The sequence below is a fragment of the Antedon bifida genome, chromosome 11, assembly GCF_963402885.1.
Source record: "Antedon bifida chromosome 11, ecAntBifi1.1, whole genome shotgun sequence".
NCBI lineage: Eukaryota > Metazoa > Echinodermata > Crinoidea > Comatulida > Antedonidae > Antedon > Antedon bifida.
In genome coordinates this window covers 3,775,249-3,800,155 of record NC_136236.1, presented here as the reverse complement: position 1 = coordinate 3,800,155, position 24,907 = coordinate 3,775,249, and the positions used below count along the sequence as shown (strand labels likewise).

The following is a 24,907-nucleotide window of genomic DNA, read 5'->3' as shown; positions in this document are numbered from 1 at the left end:
ATGGTCATAAGAAATATATTTTTACTATTACGATTACTTATCCCTCCCTTTTATTGCATGTCTAAACCCTTGAGTGTTGGAAGATATTGTAAGTGGGTAACCATTGACTTCCTCTACCACACCTACTTGTCTGTACCCATCCCCTCCCTTTTATTGCATGTCTAAACCCTTGAGTGTTGGAAGATATTGTAAGTGGGTAACCATTGACTTCCTCTACCACACCTACTTGTCTGTACCTATCCCTCCCTTAACTGCATGTCTCAACCCTCGAATGATGGAAGATATGTAAGTGGGTAACCATTGACTTCCTCTACCACAACCACTGTACCCATCGCCTCCTTTTTATTGCATGTCTAAACCCTTGAATGTTGGAAGATATTGTAAGTGGGTAACCATTGACTTCCTCTACCACACCTACTTGTCTGTACCCATCCCCTCCCTTTTATTGCATGTCTCAACCCTCGAGTGATGGAAGATATTGTAAGTGGGTAACCATTGACTTCCTCTACCACACCTACTTGTCTGTACCTATCCCTCCCTTAACTGCATGTCTCAACCCTCGATTGATGGAAGATATTGTAAGTGGGTAACCATTGACTTCCTCTACCACACCTACTTGTCTGTACCCATCCCCTCCCTTTTATTGCATGTCTCAACCCTCGAGTGATGGAAGATATTGTAAGTGGGTAACCATTGACTTCCTCTACCACACCAACTTGTCTGTACCCATCCCCTCCCTTTTATTGCATGTCTCAACCCTCTAGTGATGGAAGATATTGTAAGTGGGTAACCATTGATTTTCACAGGAATACTTCTTGTACCACACCAACTTGTCTGTACTCATCCCCTCCCTTTTATTGCAAGTCTCAATCCACGAGTAATTGAAGATATTCTATTAAGTGGGTAACCATTGACTTTCACAGAAATATTTCGCCTACCACCACACTTTATACAATGTTGTCAACTACTGTACCCATCCTCCCTTGTTTTCAACTCTCTTAATAGGGCCAAGGTTGATATTAACTTTGTGGGTAGAAAATAACATAACCTCGTCTATGAAATGTAATTAATTACCGATGGTGCTTTGACAAACAACCTTGATATTACGTGGAATTCAGCCAATTATTATATAACCAACATTTGGCTGTATTAAGAGACCTTGCTCCAATTTCTTTCCTTTCTTTTATCTGTCAAAAAATGTAGAGTTGTCAGTGTGAAATAACATGCAATATAAATAAAAACAACACATTTAAGAATATTGTACTAGACACTATTTTATTCATTCTTTATATGTCTCGATCACAGCAGTATTGGTGACAATTCACGGCATATTCATAAAGTACATTTGGTCAGAAAAACAAGATTTTAGCCATTATAACTAGTATTATTATGGAGGTAATTGTAGGCTTATATTATTTTGATGAAACATCTTTATAGATTCTACTGTATTCTGAATAAACATACATTACTCGAAGTAGAGACAAATATTAGCCTATGTTAGTGGCATAACACATGGGTTCCTCTTTTGAAGTCTTAATAAAACATGATTTTTGTTGTTTTGCTTTTACCTAGAAAGGCTAATGTTTGTAAATTGCTCATCATTTTTTTAGAGATCACAAAGATTAATTTAACAGCAGTAGAGAGACGGCTGAATACAGATAGTGAGGTACATAGGCATGGAATGATTTTAGATTCTTATTGTTCTGCAGTGTTATTCACCACTTGCCCCTTTTGGACCAGTCTTTTGGAGTCCAATGCAAACTTTTGGGGTCAATTCTTATTGTCCTTTTCAGCATTGCTTTCTGCTGCGTATCCAGCGTCTCTTTCGACAGCGTTAGAATATATTGTCCTTTATAGTAATTTATCAGATTAAGATGTTGTAGCGTCGATATCACATCCTCTTTACGTATACTAGTCGCTTCGCAGATTTCACTAATAGTAATTTGAGGGCGCTCTCCATCTGATGGAGATGGGAGTTTTAAAATGGTTTCCAGGATTGTCTGTGACCAGTAGCTTCTATATGAGAGCAATCCGAGATCGGAGAGTGGTTTCTCTGGTGACCCAGTTTTCCCTTCGAACTGCGATAAGACGTAGCTAAATTCGATAAGCAGTTTTCCGTATCCTTTTCGTTGATATGGTGGCAACGTTAAAATACATGCTACGTTATAGTCCTCGGATGATTCCTTCTCTTTAGAGAAATAGCCGACAATATGAAAACCCTTACTGTCGTACTCAGTCATTACGTAAAAAAGAAACGGGTCTGTGTCATAGTACAGAGTTTTATGATCGAGAAAGAGCTTTGCAAGTAAGCAAAGATTCTGCGAGTAGGCTTTGTTTTTTCGGCCATCAATTTCAAAGAAGGATATTGTATTTTTACGGTAGATTTCGTTGCCAGGTGGATGACGCAATGAGCATTTGGTTTTATGTCTGGTGAGGCATGTGAAACTTTTGGAATATTTAAGACAAAACTCGCAGAGGTAAATAACTTGTTTACTCGTTAGTTCATGTGGATAGGGGGAGAAGTACCACGGTTTAATCCTATGTTTGCCTAGTTCGATTAAATCTATGTTTTTTATTCGCGTAAGAACGTCATCAGTTGAAACCATGCTTCCTGTCTGTCGCGGTTGGTTTTCACTGTGAGAATATTGTGATGATCCATCTTGATTTTCCTGAAAAAAAAAATTATTCTTTTTTAAATAATTGTCATTAAGTTTTATAAAAAAAATACGCAAAAAATATGGTAGGCCTATTTTAGTTTCTATTGAATTTTTTTATATTGTAAACAAAGCTCTCATCTGTATGTACCTCGCCTTTTTCAAAATCTGAAAATGGGAGCTTTCTTTTCCTGCCAACTGTTGCCTTTTGCTTGACAACAGGAGCTGATGGCTGCATTTGTTGAGGAAGAGTTGCAAGAGGTGTACCACTGCTAGAAGTAGTTGTAGCAGTTGAGTTTCCATTCACCAACTCTGGTGGAGCAGGACTTGAAGCCCTTGAACTATTACAACTGTTGACAGCTAGGCCTAGCCCTAGGCCTCGCTCCTTCACCGGGGTCTTGACATCTTTCTTCGGGAACTGAAGCCCTTCTAACCGCAGTCTTTCAGGCGTAACCCACTCGTCCAATCGCTTGTTGTAGTCAATATAATGGACGTAAATACTGAGACCACTGTCAGTAGTTTTTCTACTAAGAATCTCAGCTAACGGCCATTCGTCTGAATTTGACATATTTACGGGTAATCGACATCCTTCTACCACCAAATCGTACGGATCTGCGCTTTGAACAGAACTTTCTTCGACTTCTTTTTCGTCCGCCATTTTTGTATTTGATATTTGACCTTTGACATTTGAATGTAATTTCCTTCAAATTACTAAACAATAGTGAATTATTTCTTATTATTATAATATAATTAAGTAATGTAATTATTTTAAATTCATCAATATTATTTAAACGCGTTTATTTTCTCTAATGTATTTAAAAATACTGTAATAAAATCTTTTGTTTTTGGGACGTTCGATCCCCGAAAAGGGTAGGTCAAACAAGATGCAATATGGCAGGCCTCTGGTCTGGTTATGTTGACAAAATAAAATCTTTTTTCGGCTTCATTTGGACTTATCTGTGGGTAATCTGGTTCGTGCTTGTTTTCTTCCTAATCTACGTGCTTCGAACACCTCTCAAAATAAGCGAGAATATGAACATTGGTGAGTATATTGCATTTAATAGTTATCAGATGAAGTTGAAAAATATTTTTTTGTCGTGGCCAAGTACTAAAGCAGCCGCCTGCTTGTGGGGTGCCGTTGGAAGTGTCAGTCTCCTCCTCCAAGACGAATAATAGGCCTAGGCGTACGTCTACGTGAATGCACTGTCAAAGTGTAAACATAAGCTTAGCCTAGCACATAGTTTAATTACTATTAATTGTCGTTATTGTTAATTATTAATTGTTAGGCCTAGTTGTTTACTATCTATATTTATTATTAATTAATGTTATTTTTATTTGATTAACCTTGAATTGAAACGTTTCATTATTATTATTTTTCAAATTAATTTCTAACAATACCAAATCAACCCTTCAAACAAGCACTCATTTGTGTTCAATGAACAAACAAAAAGACTTGGAGAATATGCATCATCAGTTCAATACATTTTATCGCAAATAGCGCAAGCGATGCATGATGGGAAGGAATTGGAAGCAATGGCGCCACTGCTATTGCTCCCAATTCTGTCCCATCATGCATCGCTCACGCTATTTGAGGTAAACCTTATTGTGATTGGTACGTAACAATTGATGTAAAAAAATCTGGCAAAAGCTTTTGAATAAAATCTTGTAAAATCATACATTAATTCTATCAACAAGTCAATCATTCAGCCTACTCATTCATCCATCTTATTATTTCATTGATTTATCATCCCATCAACCGGGTAACCTCCATTCATACTCTTCACTCAGCCGTCCGTTGACTCCTCAGTTGTCTGTTGACTCCTTAGCTGTCCGAAAAAATAGTTAACAAAAAATATTCCATCCAATAGGATATTTGTATAGTTTTTTTGGGAATACTGAAAAAAAAAAAATTAAAATTTCTATAAAATAAAACCACCCACGTTTTTGTATGCAATTTCATGGTAGTTTGTAAAATCATTGAATTATTTAAAGATGTAATATTGTCCCCCTGAAAAATAATTATTTACAATTTTTTTTTTGAATATGCCATTTTAATTTCACATAATAATTATCTACTTTGACCAAAAATTAGATCGAAAAAAAAATTATTTACCTGAAAAACTGTAATTTAAAGCAAAAAATTGTCAAATTGGCTGCCAGCCAATGCATTTTTGGTTGAATTTAACTATTTATTTTGTCATTTAATAAGGGAAAACATAATTTTTTTTCTACGAAAGTGATTAAAACTATATTGTTTGAAGGTTTGCATGGCGAAATCAAATGTTGATATAAAGTTTGCGGTACACCACGTGTATTAGTTCTGAAAAGAACTGTTGAGTTTCTCGACGTTTCGATCAATATACTTTGATCGTCCTCAGGAGTGAGAATGCAGAAAGTCCAGGACTACCCAATTTGGAATAATCAGTACTGAATAATTTCAACAATGCATTGGAATAAATAATGTTTAAACCAAAATAAAATTTAGAATGTGAGAAATTTAAAAGGGAGCCCTCTATTGTTATAATATTAATTGCTATTGTGTATGATTGTAAGTAATGTAAAAAGGTGAAAAGTTCATAGTAGACACATGTATTAAAGCTTATAGTCATTACTGTGTATAATCATCATAATGTAATTCTACGCAACCAGTGTTGATTTACTGGTAAGCATTTTAAACAGATTTATTTAATATAAAATTCAGTATATTAAATTGTTGTTATATAAAGTTATATTATTAATATTAGCAATTGTGTTTTAGTAAGAATCAAAATATACAGTATAGATCAAACATGAAATCTTGACATGACAGTTATATACAGTAGTTTTTCAATATAGTTTATAATACTTTGTTTAACTGTTTAATTAACAACACATTTGGACTTGCTTAACTTTAACTTACTGTTAAAGCATTGGTTCTAACTAGTGGCAGGTCTACAGTAGTATATTTAGTGTTCTCTAGCTAATAAAGTCCAACCAAAAACAAGCCACTGTTTAACTTTAAAAGTATTTGAAAAATATTGTATTCATTTTGATATTGATTTTAAAATTTATTGTAATGTAAATTTATATTTATTTCAATTTCATTGATTTAACCTTTGTATACAGTACAGATAGTTAGCAAGGCCTTATAGAATAAAAACAAATAAATGGTGAAACAAGCTATCATACAGTAATAAAGCAAGTTATAATAATAATTACTGTACTTTGATAATTGCTAAAGTCAACATAATGTTCTCCAGAGCCTACATTATAATTTATAGTTTTTATAACATGCTCAGATTGTTGTTGTAACAAGCCTAGTGCCTAGCAGTGATTATTATTACACAGTCTTGCTACATTCAGACTGAGACGCTATCATTAAGTAAGCACACTGTAAATAATTATTATTAGTTTGAAAGAAAAGCTAGTCTCTTTATTATCCTCTAGTGGGGTAACAACATTCAGACGATCAAGCAATCATAGTCTTTAGTAGTCTTAGACATAATTGAATAGCTTTGTTACTATTATTCAGGCTCCATCTACCGTTCTATAGAGGATGTATATGAACATGTGACTTGTAGTATCTCAGTTGATTGGTTGTCATTGTTTGACACGTTCCAGCTGTGTATCTAACTGTTTGATTATAACGATCTCCGTTTAAAGCATCATGTCCAGTACAGGTAGTAGGTATTTGTTATCAAATCTCAATTTTTATTGACAATTTATTAGGATCATTTTTTAATTAATATTATGTATTAAGTTTACTAGGTTTGCTATTAATTTTCTTATTTTAAAGTATTTTATTAACTACTGTACTGTACAGTATATAAGTCTTAATTTTTATTCATATATTATATTTTTTTTTTGCTTTTTACTATAAAAAATATACAGTATACAGTACTTTTAAGTTTAGGAAGTATTTATTTAAAATAAGATCTTTTTCTCAGAAGAATATTTTTGGTGGTTTTTTTTGTTTAGTAAAAAATATTTAAATTTTATAGTGGTATATGTTATCATGTTTTACTATTAGTAATTAATGTACAGTAGGGACATGTCAAAATAATTGACAGTACTGCAGTTACTGCAGTACAATAATTGGTGATTTTTTATTTTAATACTAGGATGTAAGTTACTGTACCACTATTTTTAAATGATACATTCATTATTTTGCAAAGTTAGATTTATAGTAGACTAAAATAAGAACATTTTTTTTGTAGAATATCAAATATCAGCAATATTATTAAAGAATTTATTTTTGTCTACATTGTTTATTTAGAGAGGAAATACAGGATCTAAACTAATTAGTTTAAAGTCTACAGTAATGATAATATGGCCATAATAATAATAATAATAATAATGGCCATAATAATAATAATAATGATGAAAATATATAAAACATTGGATGATGAAAATATGGATATTAAATAGTTCATCCATTAAGCTTTCTTATCACTAAACTGCTGTAGTCTGCATTATCATGCACAGATACTTCCTAACTGCATACACTGAATTTTGTTAATATTTAACTACAGTAATAATATTGTATAAAATATGTCTGCAAATTATTTTCTTTGACAGCAAAATTACAAGGTTACTCAAGTTCAACAGCGTGTGTTTTTAATAATTCACAAACCTCCTTTTACTTTTCGTTTTATTATAGTATACAGTATCGTTAGATTTTGATTCAAATTATATGAGTTAACAAAGAAATCAAATACACGAATGTTCCCACATAAAAATGGAATGTTCTAAAAACGACCTTGTCTTGTTTTTGCATGAAATGTGAACATGCACAATCTAATGATAATTGTCTGCAAGAAATCACAAATCAAAAGATTTTTTTTTTAAATTGCTCGAATAAAAATATTATGGTAAATGTATTTTTATTGCACAATTTATCGTTTATATCATAGTTCGTACTGTACCTTGGATTCTATTATAAATAATGTTTTTTTGTAAAAAAGTATATTAGATTTCTTGAACACCTTTATTGATTATTTTGTAATGATTATATTTTTATACTCAAATTATCAATTTTAGAACAGTTCTGTAGAGTAAAAATAACTGCATGATTTTAGATGGGTGTGTCCTATCATGGTCTTACATTGTCTGTGAGTGAGTGTTCTTCAAAATGTCCTTAATTGAGATTCATTATTAATTTGAACAAAAAGCATTTGGTAATTATTATCTAGACAATACTTTCATACAGTAGTAAACAATTATTTTTCTAAACCTTTTTAATTTTGGTAAAAGTATTCCTTTTCTGCATAATAATGAACTTATGCATTTAAATTTTTTCTATCTTGATTTTTTATTATTCTAGAAGATTCTACCTGTATACAATAATAAGATTGTGTGATATACTATATTTTCCACAACATTAAGTGAGAGGAGAGTGAGGGTGTGGAATTGAATGGAACGGAGTACTGTACAGTAGGCGGTTATAATGGCAGGTGTTCCCGTATATTTCGGTGTATAAGTCGCACTTTTGACACGCAAATTTGACCTCTAAATTAAGGGTGCGTCTTATACACCACATAAACTAATAAAAATAAAATAACATTTTTTGGTGTGGTGTGGTATTGCATTTTTACCCATCCAAGCTTTTGTTTTTTAAATGTTATTGTTTGTACAATCTGGACATATTTAGTGCTATGTACTTTACAGTATTATTGTAAAGTACTGTAAGTGGAAAGAGGGTGTAAACTTGAATAGGGAGAGGAGTGGTTAAAGTTAATGGTTAAAACATAAAAAAGGTTTTCTTTAGGATTAGTTTGTAATCATGTCCATCTAGGCTTTTGTACCATATACAGTACTGTAGTTACTCTGTATTACAATACAACATTTTAATGAATCTGAACATCAATGTGATTGGAGAAACGGTGTGGAAATGAGTTTACTGTATGGTCAAGTTATCGGTTTAATGGCATTCACAAATAACTGTTGAAAATTATATGTTAAAACTGCATGTAATATATAATTAATTTGTATTCATAATGTGTTTAGATGTCAGATTTTAATTTATTCGTCTATTTCATGCCTAGCTTACCTGGATAAACCTAGATGTTTAAGAGCTATGATGCAAAAGATAAAACATCCCTTTACAATAATGAACTAACCACGCCCTCACATGGGCCTGGCTTAAAGTACCACCGTAATCATTTCTTTTCGTTTAACATTCTTTCTAAACAGTTTTAAACTTTTAATGCTATAATTTGCATTAATTTTTCCCATAACCTTGTATTTTTGTATTTATTGATATCATATTTTGTTTTTTTCTTCTGCAGTGGCAATGTTTCTGAATACGTTGACTCCCAAGTTTTATGTCGCCTTAACTGGAACGTCGTCTTTGATATCTGGTCTTATATTGGTGAGTATCTTGAAGGACCAGTGTAAATCCCAAAATGTCCAAAAGTCCTCTTACTGTGTAAGCTTGTCATGCAGTAAATTAAATAAATAAATCTGTAATATCCTGGAAACCTCTAAGCGCTGTACAGTATATTTTTTTTTAAAGAAAAGATGTACTGTAGGTCGTCGTAAATTGAGGCCGCCCCTATATGATTGCAAGCTTTGATTACCGAGGAATCAAATATTAACTATTAAAAACTGTCTAAAAAAGAAAACTTGAGACAAGTTCTTTTATAATTTTGTTAAATTCATAAATTATCACTGCTGATAACATCTGTCACTTGTTAACTGTACTGTGAATAATCATGAAGTGAATATATGGTGATTATGCATCTCCAATTTTTCATTTTTATAAAAAAAATATTTACATTGTTAATTAAGTACTATAATTATATAAAATCAAAATCAAAATCAAAGAAGTTAAAACTGCCTCAATTAAATCAATGTACTGCAGTAGACAGTAGTCTAGTCCCTAATTTTTCTGGGAGTTTTTTTTATGAAACTTATTTGAGCTCTTTTTTTTAATTTAAAAACTTACTTCATTAATTTGTTTATTTTTCTACAGTACCTGTAATTAGTAGCATATTCTTCAAATAAATTGTTTCATTAGTATTGTTTGACCTGACATTTAATATACATTACTAAGTTAAACTTGCTAGCAGTCAATTTGACATGATCTGTAATTCTGTGTAATCATTCAGCTCCACATTTTTGAGCAAATTTATTTGAGCAAATACAGACTTACAGTAGTTGTTTTATTGAAAAACTTACTTTATTAATTTGTTTATTTTTGTAGTAGAATATTCTACCATAAATTTTTTTCATTAGTATTGTTTGACCTGACATTTAATATACATTACTAAGTTAAACTTGCTAGCAGTCAATTTGACATGATCTGTAATTCTGTGTAATCGTTCAGCTCCTCATATCTTAAGTAGGCATCTACAGCATAGATGATCAGGTATATTATGTTTTATCAAAGGCCGTCGTACCACTCAGGAGACTTTGATGTTTTTTGATCTGACGTCAGAATGGTTATATACAGTATTATAAAGCATTCACATTGTTTATTAATAGTAAATAATTCACATTGTTTACCTGTATGAAATGTCCACTACTATTATAAACAGTCAATAGGACACTCCTTAAAGCTCTGTCTACACTAATACTATCAAACTAGTTTGACAAAAAAAGTGTTATGTCATGCCCAAATATGGTAGTGATATGCTCAAATACAGTATGATAGTGATATGACATCATCGTGTCCATGTATGGGCACATCAAATGTTATTGTCACATAAAGTTTGATAGTGTAGACAGAGCTTTAGTAACGAATTTACATTGTTTGTATGAAATATAAACTATTATTATAAACAAAGTCAATTATATAAGGCTCCTTGGCAAGAGCCAGTCCAGGTTATTTAGAGGAGGAAGTTAGTGGGGAGGAGGCAAGCTATAGAGTTCTCCTTCAGAAAACAGTTTTAAAAGGCTTAAGCTCTGTCTACACTATTCAACTTTATTTGACAAAAAAATGTAAAATATGTAATGTGCCCATATATGGACATGATGATGTCCCATCACTACCAACCATATTTAAGCATATCACTACCATATTTGGGCACATCACACTTTTTGTCAAACTGATAGTGTAGACAGAGCTTTAAGCCAAGTACAGAATACATCTAAACATCATTTTCTATTGCTCTTGTATTTTTTATTTTAAATCTTAGTGTCGATAGTTGGCTTGCCAATATTTTTAAATTTCTAATAGTCGGCTCAGCAGTATACAGTTAGTACTTTTCATTCATTCCTCCATGGAGGAGTTTGTTGTTTGTGAATAAAAAATACTATCATATTAAAAGCTGTTAAAATTTAAGGAAGGAGAGGGAGAAACGAATATGAGGTAATGGGTTAACATCCCAAAAAAAATCCTACAGTATGCACCTTTTATGTATGTTTTATCTTTAAAAACAGGCGTTTCCTTAAATCCATTGATGCTTGACTCGTAGTGTATTATTATTTCCTCTGAAGATCATCTTAAAAATTAAATTTGTTGTTGATGAATCAAAAATACCATTAAGTACAAAAATCACATCATCACAAATTCTTATTGTCTTCCTTGTTTAATCTAATCAAGTGAAGCTTAGTGAAGTTAGACATTACAAACGGACAATTACAATTAAAATTTATTGCCAATTATAACACACTGCAGTAGTCCGATTGTATTGTGATTCCTACTGTACTTCACAACCATACATCTGTCTTTACGCATAAATTATTAGATGTACTGTGCCAATTAATATACCTTTGACTGCAAATACAGTGCTGTATGTTTTGTAAACTAAAGCTCTTTCTACACTATCAAACTTTACGTTACAAAAAAATGTGATGTGCACATACTGTATGGACATGATGTTATATCACTACCATATTTGGGCATATCACTACCATATTTGGGCACATCACTACCATATTTGGGCACATCAAACTTTTTTGTCAAACTAGTTTGATACAGAGCTTAAGAGTCCATGTATTCATGCAGTTTACTCCAGCAACTTTTACGGCCCTCTAAACCTTCCACTGCACATTAAAACAAAAATCAGTACTGCAGTAACTTATATATTTTTTACATGATCCTTAACAGAGGAAATTCGTGGTTGAATGATTTGACGACGATTTGAAATCATATTTAGTGCATGTATGCATTTAAGTATTTGAATTAAACTACAACATTTTCTACTTAATGTTGATACAGTATTTTGGCGACAAGAATATCAAAATAGTGTGTGATGAAGTTGGGTTTGAACAACATTTTCAACATTTATAGTAAAAATTGTTTGTTGCTACCTCACCCCTATTTACCCATTTATGGAAACATTAACAGTTTAGTTTTGTTAAAAAAATAATTATATATTTACAGAAAAGAATAAAATTACATGGATCTCTCTAAATTGTGTTTTCTGACTTTGTTAACAATTATTCTGAAAGCTTTTCCATTCAAAGTTTTAGTTTACTCTACTGTAAGTTGTCTATTATGTTACTGCACATCCTATCTGAAGGACGAGGCAATTGTGAGAAAGCATGGGTACGGATTTATTAGAGCTACTCACATAGCGCACAATAATGTAATAATTATTTACTTCTCTAAAACCGCACCTACTGTACTGTTTTATACAGTATACTGTACATTAGTAGTACCTGCATATTCCTTTGCGTCTACTGTGATATGTGTTTACAATTAATTATTTAATGTTATGTTAATGTTGAAATTATAAGCAGCCATTAATGCATAATGCTAGCATTTACATGCACATTAATGTTAGCTATAATTATATAGAAAGATACTTAAAGCACTTTCCAAATCCTGATAGCTTTTCATGTTCTTTTCATGTCCTTTGAGTATTATGATTTTGATAAAGCCGACCGATTAAAAATGGCACATGAAAAAACTCATTTATTTACATTAACAATTGACGTAGTAGAAATGTAATATGTATGATGTTTGTTCAATGTTTTATCAAGCTTTATAATGTTCATTTGTTTTGCGTCATTCTATCATCTCTCAAGCAGACTCTATCCTAATGGTCGCACATCATGTCAGTGCAGGCAATTTAGCCACTCTCTCATCAGTCTACAGCTGCAGTGGCTGCTCGGAGTTCCCGACTGTATTACACTGGGATAAGCCTTCCCTACTCATCTTAAAAGATTTGTCTATTTCGTGCTTACCTGGATAAACCAATAATAGCCCATACTCTCCAGACGGAGTGCATAGATACGAAAAGTAAAAGTTCCTAAAACACTCCTGGGCCATAATGGACTAGTCCGCAACCACGCCTTCTTGTGGGTTGTGTAATTGTTACACATACTCTTCTCCCCTCATTGGTCATGTCAGTACAGCCAATTCAGCCACTTTTTCATTGGTCTACAGTAATGGCTGCTCTGAGTAACCTATTACACAGGATAATCCTTACCTACTCCTCTCAAAAGATGTATAGTACTAGGTTCTTTAAAGTGCACATAAGCATTTTGTGTACACTGGACCTATGGTTTTTATCCGAAAAGACTTGTTCTACCACCATGGACCGAGTGAGCCCTAAAGACTTGTTCTACCACCATGGAGCGAGGGAGCCCTAAGACTTGTCGGTATTACTGTACGGTTCTGCTGATTTGCTTTTAAAATTTTAAATAACTTTTTTTTTTATAGATCTTTGAATGGTGGTACTTTCGAAAATATGGAACCTCGTTTATAGAACAAGTTTCATTGAACCATCTGTCTCCGTGGCTAGGAGGGGGTGAGAACACTAACAGTAACAATTCTGGACAGAACACTGCTCCAGGTAAGTTCCTGTATCATCTGTTATTGACTATCAGTGACACAATGTACAGTAGGAAGGAGTGAGAAAAGTAAATGAAAGATTCTAGAGGACACTTGGGATTAGATTATTTCCTATAGATCTACGGTTTTCTAACTATCGCCGCCATGGCCAAGTCAATATTGGCTCCTTCATACAGTACATGCAATATATATTGACATCCGAAACATTACTTGTATGATATATATTTAAATACCTTTTTATATATCAGTAACAGAAGTTGGATCGTCAGACGCGTGAGTTCACATAGTGACATAGTTTCTGACAATAATTAATGTAAATGTTATTTTTTCCTTATAATACTTTAGGTTGTTTTGACATAATGCCATTCAAAATCTTACATAAGCCCCAAGACATTTGTAATTCAAATTATATGTTCAGTTTTTTTTTAATGTCGCATCCATAAAGTTGGAAATGTCTGTTGAAAATGTTGAATTAGCTGACAACAATTTGGGTGGAAAAATAGAGGATGTAGTTGAAAGAATAATGTGTTGACAAGAGTGGAGACAAGTAGACAGCCATGAAATCCATAGTAGAATTCCTCATTTGGGACATCTCTATTTTAAAGGGGACATCCCTAAGGAGACGCGTTCCAATATGTTGGGCCTAACTGTATTCAGAGGAAACTCCTATTTAAAAGACACTTTACAATGAAATGAACAAGAGCACAATGAATGGCCAACCTGTATTTAAAAAAATGTATTTAATCTTCAAAGTATTTAATTTCACTTTAATAGTTATGAATTATTGCATCTAAATTTACCTTGCTGTGTTCTACGAATTTGCATACTGAATTTTAAGTAGTAATGTAATAATTCATAGTTCATTGTGTTAAATGCGGCAGTGGTTATGTAATATTAATGGTAGCTAAATTGTATGACTTATACCTGTACTAAACTATGATAAGGTAACATGTCAAAATGTTTCTACTGCAGTAACTGCAATAACTACATTTTGTTCTGTAACTTGTTTAGATTCAAATCATACACACTGTTTAGTGTGGCGACTGTCTTATACATTTCTACATTCAAACAATATTTATTACAGTAGTTACTGTATTGCAGTAACTGCAGTATTTTTGGCATGATTCTATATAACACTGTATTTTACATATTGTCATAAAAACAATTTTAACAATAATTCTATTTTTAATATTGTTTTTATAGAATGCAAGACGTGGCGGAATCCGCTGAATCTGTTTCGTGGGTCCGAGTATAATCGCTACGTTTGGGTAACCGGTAAAGATCCGCTAACGTACTACGATATGAACCAGTCGGCCCAAGACCACCAGACGTTGTTTACTTGTGAAGTCGATAATACAAAACCAGCGGAAGAAAGTAAGAACAACAAAGAAAAATGTTTCTAAATCTAGTTTCCTTATGACCGAGAAGATCGTAGGGGCGTAGCAGATGAGATACAGTGCACCAAATCCTTCCACAGGGGAATTAGTAGTTGTACTCATCATGATACGATACACAGGCATAAGCTATATCTCCTAGTGTTGCCTATCTCCTCTCTGGGCTGGCGGGGATTTGCTGTATGGCTTCTATGAATGGATGACTACTGTAGTTGGTAGCTGGAATGCTGGTAGACCAATCCCAGTACTGATCATTGGGGAAATTTCCTCATGACGATAATGTTAATTTTTAATATTATTCTATGACTTGTTTTACTTCTTTGTCATTAGTAATGTTGAGAGCATGGAGAGAGAGAAATCCGCAGAACCGAATAAAAGCTGCTAAAGAAGCGTTGGAAATTGCTCCTGAGTAAGTAATTATTCTAACCATTATCGGGATCTGTTTAAATACAGACAGATAATAGCAAGATTTCGTTTTAGGATAGTAGACGACAAAGACAATAAGTTAACAGATCATGACGATCGTGGAACATGGACACAATCCACTAATCACAGTCTTTTAAATAGTACTACAATTAGCTGTATGTTGTATCGTATTAAAAGAAGTTCATAGTTCAGTATAAGTCATGATGACCTATGACCTTAATACGTATTTGTACTTGCTAAATTTTGCTAGCATTTATGTTAAAAGGCTGGCGGCTATCAGTCAATATGCAAAGTAGAATGAATGTGAACATTAACCATGTAATACTAATACATTCACTCACTGGATAAAGTTGATATGGAAACATGACCAATTAACATCTGTCTGATGAAATGCGCTTGAAATAACCAAAAATGGAATTATTTTCACGCATTAAATGTTCGTCATGCTAAAATATATGTTGATAGTATAACACTGTGCGCATGTTACAATTCCTTAAGAATTATGTATTAAAAATGATTTTACTGAGGTTACTGTAGTAATAATTTTTTACTGCAGTAACTGATGATTTTTTTTGTTTCAATCGAGGTAGTTACTTCCATAATCAGAGTGTATGATATCCACAAGAAAAATGGATAAATATTTGGATCATGTAAAGAGTAAACAAAATATAATTATGCAGTCTATAGCATATATTATGTAAAAATGAGGTTACTGTAGTAATACTTTTTTACTGCAATAACTGATGATTTTTTTTGTTTCAATCGAGGTTCAAGCACAACACAATAAAGTAAAATTGTAAAAATAAGAAATGAAACAGAGTCAACCACAAAACAACTCCCAAAAATGATGTCATGTAAATTAAAGATGGAAAATGTATGTAATTTAGAAATGTCTACTCAAAATTACAAAATATAAATAAAATATTTTCAGATGATACAGAAATGAAAATAATATACTGTACATGAAAGTAGTATGTGAGTAGAATACAGTCCAAAGATTGATTATTCCTACTGCTTTGTTGCCTTCTCTCAACATTATCAAATTTGTTTTATTAATGTTTCGTTACAAAATAAACAGATATGAAAAACATAGGCAGGAAGACTATTATACACAAACCTCCCTAAATCAATAAATAATTCTCGAAAAAACAAGATTCAATTTCTGAATCGATTTTCTTGAATAACTGAAGACCACAGTGATTGATTAAAGTAATAAATCTGAAACTGCTGTAACATTTGTAGATTAGATTAATATGAAATGTTATCTTTTCTTTTAATCGATAACTTTACGTAAAGGTCAGATTTAATACATGCATTGTGCCGATGAGAAACAAATCCATGCTCTTTCAGCTAACTTTCTCATTTGAGGCTTAGGTATGGTAGTTGTCCTGTTTTTGGCCTTTTTAAAACAATGTTTAGCATTAAAATCCAATGGCTGTTTTTACCATTCACTTGGTTTAAGAGAAATGCCTTAATTGGTTTAAATACTCCTATCTACGTGAATTCCACTTAAGAAAATTTATATGTTCTGACGTAAGTGAAATACTTGGTATTTAAGGGAAATATCTCCCTTAGGTGTAATTTTCAAATTTGGCGACTGGTACAAATACAGTGCAAGAATTGAATCCATACTTAAGAGAAATACCATTTTAGAATTACTCTGTTAATACCACTTAAGTGAAATTATATGTAAATTGTCTTAAGTGAAATACTTGGTATTTAAGGGAAATATCTCACTTGCGTGTAATTCTCGAATTTGGCCACTGGTAGGATTACAGTAAGCGAATTGAATACTTATAGTAGGCTAAGAGAAATACCATTTTATGTAAATTTACCTAAGGGAAATACTTCATATTTAAGAAAAATACCTCACTACAATCTTGATATTGGAAAACAAGCTACATGTTATATGACAATTTGCATTAAAATATATATTCAAATTCACCCTTTTGAACCAGAACTAAAAGAAAAAGAAAAATAATGCCAAAGAGATCTGGATGATCATTTATCGTTAAGATTATCCTTCTTAAAATTCAACAAATGTAATTAATAATTAACTATGACATTTAAAATGTTTGCTTCCAAGTAACAAATCCAAATATGCATCTATTATTAATGAAAACACTGTTTTTAACATCAGACTGATTAATTATTTCATGTACGTTTAGACTTAACATGCGATATTGCCGATAGCAGACTTGATATGATTAAACGACGCATCAAAAGATTAATTTTGTAGCAAGTTTTAAAATACAATATATCTCATTATGCTGAGTGGTTAGTGAGTGATTAGAGTTTCTGAGAAATATTCATAGCATTAGCAGGTAGTAGATTTTATCATAGGAAATGCACACAATGATTAAATATTAAAGATTTTTTTTTTAAATCTCGAAGGCTTTTGTACTTCCTTCAATACAAATATTCAAAACTAATAATACGAAGGAAAATTGTTGGTATAAAATTCAAGTTTTTATTATATACTGGATAGCCTCTTCAGTCAAAGATAACCCAGTTATTATCAGTGGCTGTGTGTGGCAGTGGCTGTGTTTGTGTGTACTAGTACACCGGGTTAATACCTTACTCGTCTTGAAAGATGTACTAGGTTCTTTAAAGTGCACATGAACAAGATGTGTACACTGGACCTACGGTTTATAGTCCTTATCCGAAAATACTCGTTCTACCACTAGTACCGTGGAGCGAGTGAGCCTCGAAACTTTGCCGATGTTATTTATGGCTATGTAATTACAGTTCCACTGTCTTAACTACTCGGCCACTCACTCGCCATTTTTTTATGGTTCATGTCCAAGGGCCAAGATATTAGAACCCCTCTCCTTAAGGGGACACATTCAGGGAACACCCAAATTAAAGGAACTCTTGGTTGTGTCATGAAATTTCAACTGTTGTTCAGTTTAGAAGATTTTTTTGTTTTAGATGGGACATCATGCTGTAAGTCCTGTGTTTGTAATATAAGTCCCATATTCAGAAAAAAAATTAAAAATATTAAATTTGATATTTTTTTCTTCTCAGTTGTTCAACGGCACTGATAATGCTTGCAGAAGAAGAGGCGACCACAATTTTAGAAGTTGAAAAATTACTTAAACAATCGTTAAAAGTCGCAGAAGCAAATTATCGAAAAAGTCTTGGTTTACAACATCACAGCTCAAGTCATGAGAAAATACATCGTAGGTTTTTCTTGGAGATTATTTCTATTTTTATGATGTGTCATATGACTCTAAGGCTGTCAAGTCGAAAAGTCATTCTTCTGTGTACTCTCAGAGTCTTGTAGTTTGCCGTGAAACCAAAAGGTCGCTCACAGTGTACTCTATTTAAATGTAGTTTTAAATGTTGCCAAAATACACATTTTGAAATTCGTTCGGCATGTGTTGTATTGGGAGATTGAGTTTATTGAGGTATTACTTTAAGCTCTGTCTACACTATCAAACTAGTTTGACAAAAAAATGTGATGCGCCCAAATATGGTAGTGATATGACATCATCATGCCCATATATGGGAACATCACATTTTTTGTACATAAAGTTTTATAGTGTAGACAAGGCTTAGGTATATTTTAATGCCTTCTTGAATGAATATTGAATAATGCATTGCTTGATTATTTTTCAAATGTCCGTTTTAATTTCTGTCTTGACAGGGCGAGATACGAATGTCCTTGTTTACATAAAGCGTCGCCTGGCAATGTGTGCTCGCAAACTAGGGCGAGTGAAAGAAGCCGTCAAAATGATGCGAGATGTAAGTTGTCCATCTTTGTTTATCTGTAAAATCAGTGAAATTGTTTCAATTCAAAGACCATTACTTGTGTTCAGAAGAAAATGGGAGCAAAAATGACATTACAAAATTAATTATGATTTGATGAATGTAGAAGTAAATCCTAAAAAATTAAATCTCGGGAATGCCAAAAAAGGAGGAAAATCAAACAATCTGGGTGGCTTTCACAAATTTCCTCATCTTTACTGACATAAATTAATTAATTAATTTTCAGTATATCACTGAACTGCTAAGAAAGAATTTCTCCTGTGCCTATACAGTAAATATATAAAAGAATAAAAATACATGCTTCAAATTCATAATGAAAATGAAAAATGGGATTTTTTAAAAATCCATAAATTAATAAATTAATATTAAACTTAAAGAATATGTGAATGAATAACAACAAACAACAAATGAATAATTTAATTTTAATGAATTTGTTTTATAATTATAAGTTTTTAAGTCTGCTCTAAAAAAAATATTTGAAAAAAAAAAAGAAAAATCAGTACGTTTTATATAGTGTATTGTATATAGTTGTATATTTTATATATATTTTTTAATATACAGTAGTCCTTTGTTTTTTTCATATATGTTTGTTTATATGAAGGTCCTTTGATTGTCAGCATATGCTGTTTAGGGTTACCCTCTTTAAACAAGGTTTAATAAAAAATTTAAAAATTCTTTCCTACACAAGTATATAAAACCCTGCTTGTTAAATCTCGTTCCATGTCAATAATCGTCTATTTCGTGAGATCCCTACCTGTATAGACTCTACATATGCCATTATTCCCAATATGGACACCCCTCGAAAGGAAAATGGAATAGTCCAGTGAAAGTGTTTATAATGAATATTGATGGGCAATCACAAATCATGTACTGTACGTCATTTTGAAGGGTAATTAAAATTGTTTGAATTAGAGTTAAAGAGGCATCAGCTACCGATTGAATGGCGCAATCGCCAAATCAATATACAATTTAACTAAATACATGTTACACGTTGTTTCCGCTACCCACTTGCTACTACATTCAATTAAAAGGTCAAAGGTCTAATTGTGATGATTACATGTGCATAGTAAACTACAAATATGTGTAGATACTTTTTAATCATTTTTTAATGTAATGTAATTACTGCAGTAACTGCAGTGTCATAACACATTTAGTGTCTGCAACCCCTGTAACATACACAGTATGCCTGGTCCCTTAATGTTTTACATAACATAATTATAACTGCATTATACTGTTACATCTAACATGGTCCCTCACCATAATGCTCGGTTGTTAAATTCTTTGTGCTCTAAAGGCTATTATACAAATGTATATACCTTTCATCATTCCTTGTATGGTATACCATTGCTTCTGTATTTGTAATTTAATTATAAAAATACTAATTCTTTTGTATAAGGATTCATTTAATTAATAATTTTCTTGAATCTATTGTGAGTTTTGTACAGTATTTATATAGATTTGAAATGCGAACAAAATTTTTTTGCAGTTAATAAAGGAATATCCTATGGTAAGCGTATTCCAGATACACGAGAATTTAATAGAAACCTTATTGGAGATGCAGGCGTACGCTGACGTACAAGCTGTGTTGGCAAAGTATGATGATATAACACTACCTAAATCGGCTACAATATGTTATACAGCGGCTTTGCTAAAGGCTAGAGCAGTCAGTGATAAGTAAGTTGGGGATTTTAAGCTCGGTTCCCACTAGGACGCAATGCAAGGATGAAAGCGATACACAAGTGCTATGACCAATCACAAGCGATGTTGCTTGTCAATTTTCAACGTGCTTGCATTGCATCTAGTTGCGTCCTAGTGAGAACAAAGCTTTATTGAACGTGATAATTATCTTCTACATATACATCGTGTACGCTTTAGTTTATTTACAAGAAGGGCGGATCTTTACGCAAAATTATAATTAATTACCGAATTATTACTTTTTTCGCAGGTTTTCTCCTGAAGCTGCGTCTAAAAGAGGGCTTAGCACAGCCGAGATGAACGCGGTAGAAGCTATTCATAGAGCTGTAGAGTTTAATCCACATGTTCCAAAGGTACTATAATGCTCTGTTACCAAATATTTATTACCAAAAGGCTCCCAATTTTGATATTGAATTCTTACGATATTTCTTATTGGTATTGTTATGTATTTGTTAATATTGTTTTAATTCAGCATTATAGCAAAATCGAGTTTTGAACTTAAATTTTAGGAAGCTAATTTTTAAAGAGTGCAATTAATTCTTTTTAATATTACAGGATTTAGTCGAATTTAATGTTGGCTTTTATAAGTAGGTCGTCTACGCCATGAACTGTCACAGAAGACTAATGTTGTTTATCGCTTTTAAATGTCATCTCTCAGCCGTCATTAGTCGTTAATTCACTTACGCTGAATGTTCGTCTCTGACTTTGTGGCTATTGGCTAATTATATTTTTCTATGTTGAGGTCAATAGAGATTTGTTAACTCATTTAATGGTTTGAATATTTTCCTGGAATTTTTAAATTAACATTTCTTATCGTCATCGTGTATTCAAGACGATTATTAACAGTGAATAAATTGAAAATCCAAATTCCAATTAAAACTAATATTTGAATCACAATTTATTTTGTTAATTTTGTTGAAGTAATGTTCTAAATGTGTACTTAACAGTGCATGTTAAAGAACTTGGTACACTATTCAAAAAGAGTAGGGGATCGTCTCTCCACTGATCTGGTAGGCGCTGCACGGCTGGCTGCCGTGGGTCCGTGGAGGGCCTAATCTGAATTTCCTCAGTCCAGATTAAGATAATAATATTTTTTAAACACACATATCCACCCAAATGCTCAGGCGGAAAACTAATCCCTAACCCTAAAAGGACTACCAAATCCACCACATAACTGCATTCCATTTACCAGCAATTTAAACTCTATTATTTATATTATTTAGTATTTGTTAGAAATGCGAAGTCTGATCTTGCCACCAGAACACATCCTAAAACGTGGAGACAGCGAAGCGATAGCGTATTCTTTCTTCCATCTACAGCACTGGAAACGAGTTGAGGGCGCTCTGAATCTCCTGCACTGCACATGGGAGGGTACATTTCGTATGATTCCGTACCCACTGGAGAAGGGTCATCTTTTTTACCCTTACCCAAGTTGTACTGAGAGTGTTGATCGTGAATTGTTACCAGGTAATTCTTAAGTTAAGTCAAGTCAAGTATCATCTATTGTCATTTGTTTCAAGAAAAAAGCATAGAAATTCTCTTTGCTCTGTTGGCAATACATACTCAAAACAAAAACATTTCAAAAAGTATCTACATGATGTTTAAGGCTCTCATAGCTCCTGGAAAGAAACTATTTGTAAATCGTGCCTTATTGGCCTTCATAGAACGAAATCGCCTACCGCTGCGCATCAACTGGAACATACTAGAGGCCGGATGAAATTGATCACCTTTAATAGCCATTGCCTTTTTCAGAAGACGATCGAAAAAATGTTCTCCAAAGGCATTTGTGCAGATCCAATTATACGCGATGCGGTCTTGACTATTCTATTTAGGTCACGCCTTTCATTTTCGGTAGCGCTACCGAACCATACCGTTAAAGAATACGTTAAAGTTATACTTACGGCCTATGATACAGTTATCACATGTGATACATATGTGATACTGTATCACAGAATGTGCCTATGATACAGTTTTTTTCTATTTATTGTGTTTCAGCTGCCTTCCATGAAGTATCTGTCTACCCCAAGAAAGAGCTGCCGTTCTTCATCTTGTTTACAGCTGGTCTGTGCACGTTTACAGCGCTTCTAGCTCTACTCACTCACCAGTTTCCAGATCCAATGGGATTTCTAGCAAAAGCAGTAAGTTTTAGAGAATTATAAGGACATCTCTGTGACCCAACAATGTGTCCCATTAATGTCCTCTGAATAAGGGTTGGCTGTAGTGTTAAAACGTATATATTGTTCATTTCATATTACAGTGTATTGCTCTTCCTTCAGTTCAAGTGTCCCTGTAATAGGTGTGTCCCAAAGGAAGGATGGTACTGTAGTACTTGTTTTGTCAACTGATGTTCCTGGACTAAGAATGAACTTGAGATCTGACTTTGTCAACAGAAAATTTAAAAATGTTAGAGATAAAGCTATAAGATGTTATTAAAATGTTTAGTAGTGATGATTGGTTTTATTAATACATTTTTTATTTGTGTTTTTTTTTTTCAGTTCCTTTCCTCTGTGTCTGTTCCATTCAGTTACTTGGTGGATAAACTCGAAACAGTCATTCCTTCCAGCCTCCTTCAGCAGCTGACAAAGCTCTAGCACACCAAGAGGGCAGCAGACAACAAAATGTTACTCAAATGCAAGAGGGCAGCAGATAACATGTCACCCAAATGCAAGAGGGCAGCAGACAACATAAGTTTACAGGTGCTAGTGTGTGTTTAAACAAAAACTTTTGTTTAATTTATTTTCATTGAGGGTACTTAACTGCAGAACGAAACTAATGTTTCTCAAGGAATTAATTTTGTTTTTATCAAGATGTTCTGTTTTGTGTGGTTTTCTAAACACATTTTGATTGTTTAGCCCCCACATTTTAGAGGGCACTAACATACATGGAGTTTTCCCGTATCACCACGGGCTATCAACGTTTATGGCATATTTAAAGAAGATTTGTGCTCTGTTGGTTTGACCAAGTCAACTTAAACGGTCGGTAGTATAGTTATCGAATAAACTTCAATTGCTTTACGCTAAAGATCTCCATATTTACGAGAAAGTGATGCGCGAATATGTAACAGGCGTGAGCTTCATCCAGATTATTTTAGTGTTTTTTCTTATGGATGAGGGACTTCTTTTGTTCTTTTATCTACGACAGACAGTAATAAGATGCCATTATCATTATTCGCAATATAAATGTTGAAAGAAGCAGATCAATCAATACTGCAGTACATGCAGTAGTTCACATTCATATTATTTTTACTGGACTTGGCTAATTGGTATCGCAATGATAGCTATCCATTTAGGTGCTAAAATCTTCGTTTTGCTAATATCATGACATTGGATCGCAAGGAATCGTACAAACACAGTTGCTGTTTTGCTGAGAGTTGCCGCTGCGATGCATACAACACGGACGTTGTATATCTTGCTTTCACTTGAAAGCAACGTGATAATGTACGCACAACTCAAGTAAATTTATTCAATCGCAAACGACAGTTCATCCAAACTGTAGCTTGTGATTGGTTAAATTATTGTGATGCGTGTGCGTCCCTAGTTGCGTCCTAGTGGGAACCAAGCTTTATCTTCATTTATGCTAATATCAACATGACATTGGATTGTAAGGAAACGTACACAGTCGCTGAGACTTGCGATACATACTACACCGACGTCGGATATAAAGCTTGCTTCCACTTGATCGCAACATACGCACAATCAAGTAAATTTATTCAATTGCAAACTACAGTGCATTCAAACTGTAGCTCGTGATTGGTTAAATTATTGTGATGCGTGTGGGAACCCAGCTTTATTATGCGTTTTGAGAGTGAGCAGAAGTGACAATTCTGTGCATCGCTGATCACATAGCAACCATAGACAATGCTCTGATTAATAGGGTATTTTGAAATGTTTTAAAACATTGATATTTGATCAACAACAACCAATGGTTTCCAGATACAGTGCTCAAGAAGAGGGTTTTTCTAAAACGTTAAAAAATACTTCAACAGGAAAACAACAACAATGACAGTTTTCTAAAATTATTTTATTTCAAAAATTTATTTAATTGATGTTGCACAAAGATAACAATTTTCTGATTGTTGCAAGTAATATTAAAACTTTTTGAAATTTGTTGCGTTTGCGCTGAAAACTAAAGTGTGTTTGCTTCGTTTATTTCATTTTTTTTTAAATGTTAACGTCGCTGGACAGGTAAAACAAACCGGTTTTTAGTTTTACCGTAAAAAGTCAAGTCGAGTATGATCATACCCT

The 24,907-nt window shown here is 33.0% G+C and overlaps 2 protein-coding genes across 3 annotated transcripts; one reads left to right on the top strand and one right to left on the bottom strand.

Moving 5' to 3' along the window:
- Positions 1 to 1,256: 1,256 nt before the first annotated feature.
- Positions 1,257 to 3,326, bottom strand: LOC144856580 (histone acetyltransferase KAT5-like). The gene is made up of 2 exons (XM_078714603.1): positions 2,806 to 3,326; positions 1,257 to 2,669 (listed from the first exon to the last, which is right to left on the bottom strand). Exons 1-2 carry the CDS (start codon positions 3,310 to 3,312, stop codon positions 1,716 to 1,718), a joined length of 1,461 nt encoding a protein of 486 aa, XP_078570729.1. The 5' UTR covers positions 3,313 to 3,326; the 3' UTR covers positions 1,257 to 1,715.
- A 211-nt stretch (positions 3,327 to 3,537) lies between these two features.
- LOC144856503 (suppressor of tumorigenicity 7 protein homolog) lies at positions 3,538 to 24,793 on the top strand. 2 transcript variants are annotated; one of them, XM_078714507.1, is made up of 12 exons: positions 3,538 to 3,696; positions 8,921 to 9,003; positions 13,246 to 13,378; positions 14,581 to 14,751; positions 15,102 to 15,180; positions 18,225 to 18,379; positions 18,847 to 18,944; positions 20,455 to 20,642; positions 20,914 to 21,016; positions 21,887 to 22,130; positions 22,659 to 22,801; positions 23,159 to 24,793. In XM_078714507.1, exons 1-12 carry the CDS (start codon positions 3,546 to 3,548, stop codon positions 23,252 to 23,254), a joined length of 1,644 nt encoding a protein of 547 aa, XP_078570633.1. In that variant the 5' UTR covers positions 3,538 to 3,545; the 3' UTR covers positions 23,255 to 24,793. The 2 variants fall into 2 exon arrangements, with proteins under 2 accessions (XP_078570633.1, XP_078570634.1); XM_078714508.1 differs by lacking the exon at positions 3,538 to 3,696 and adding an exon at positions 5,297 to 5,316.
- The last annotated feature ends 114 nt before the right edge of the window (positions 24,794 to 24,907 follow it).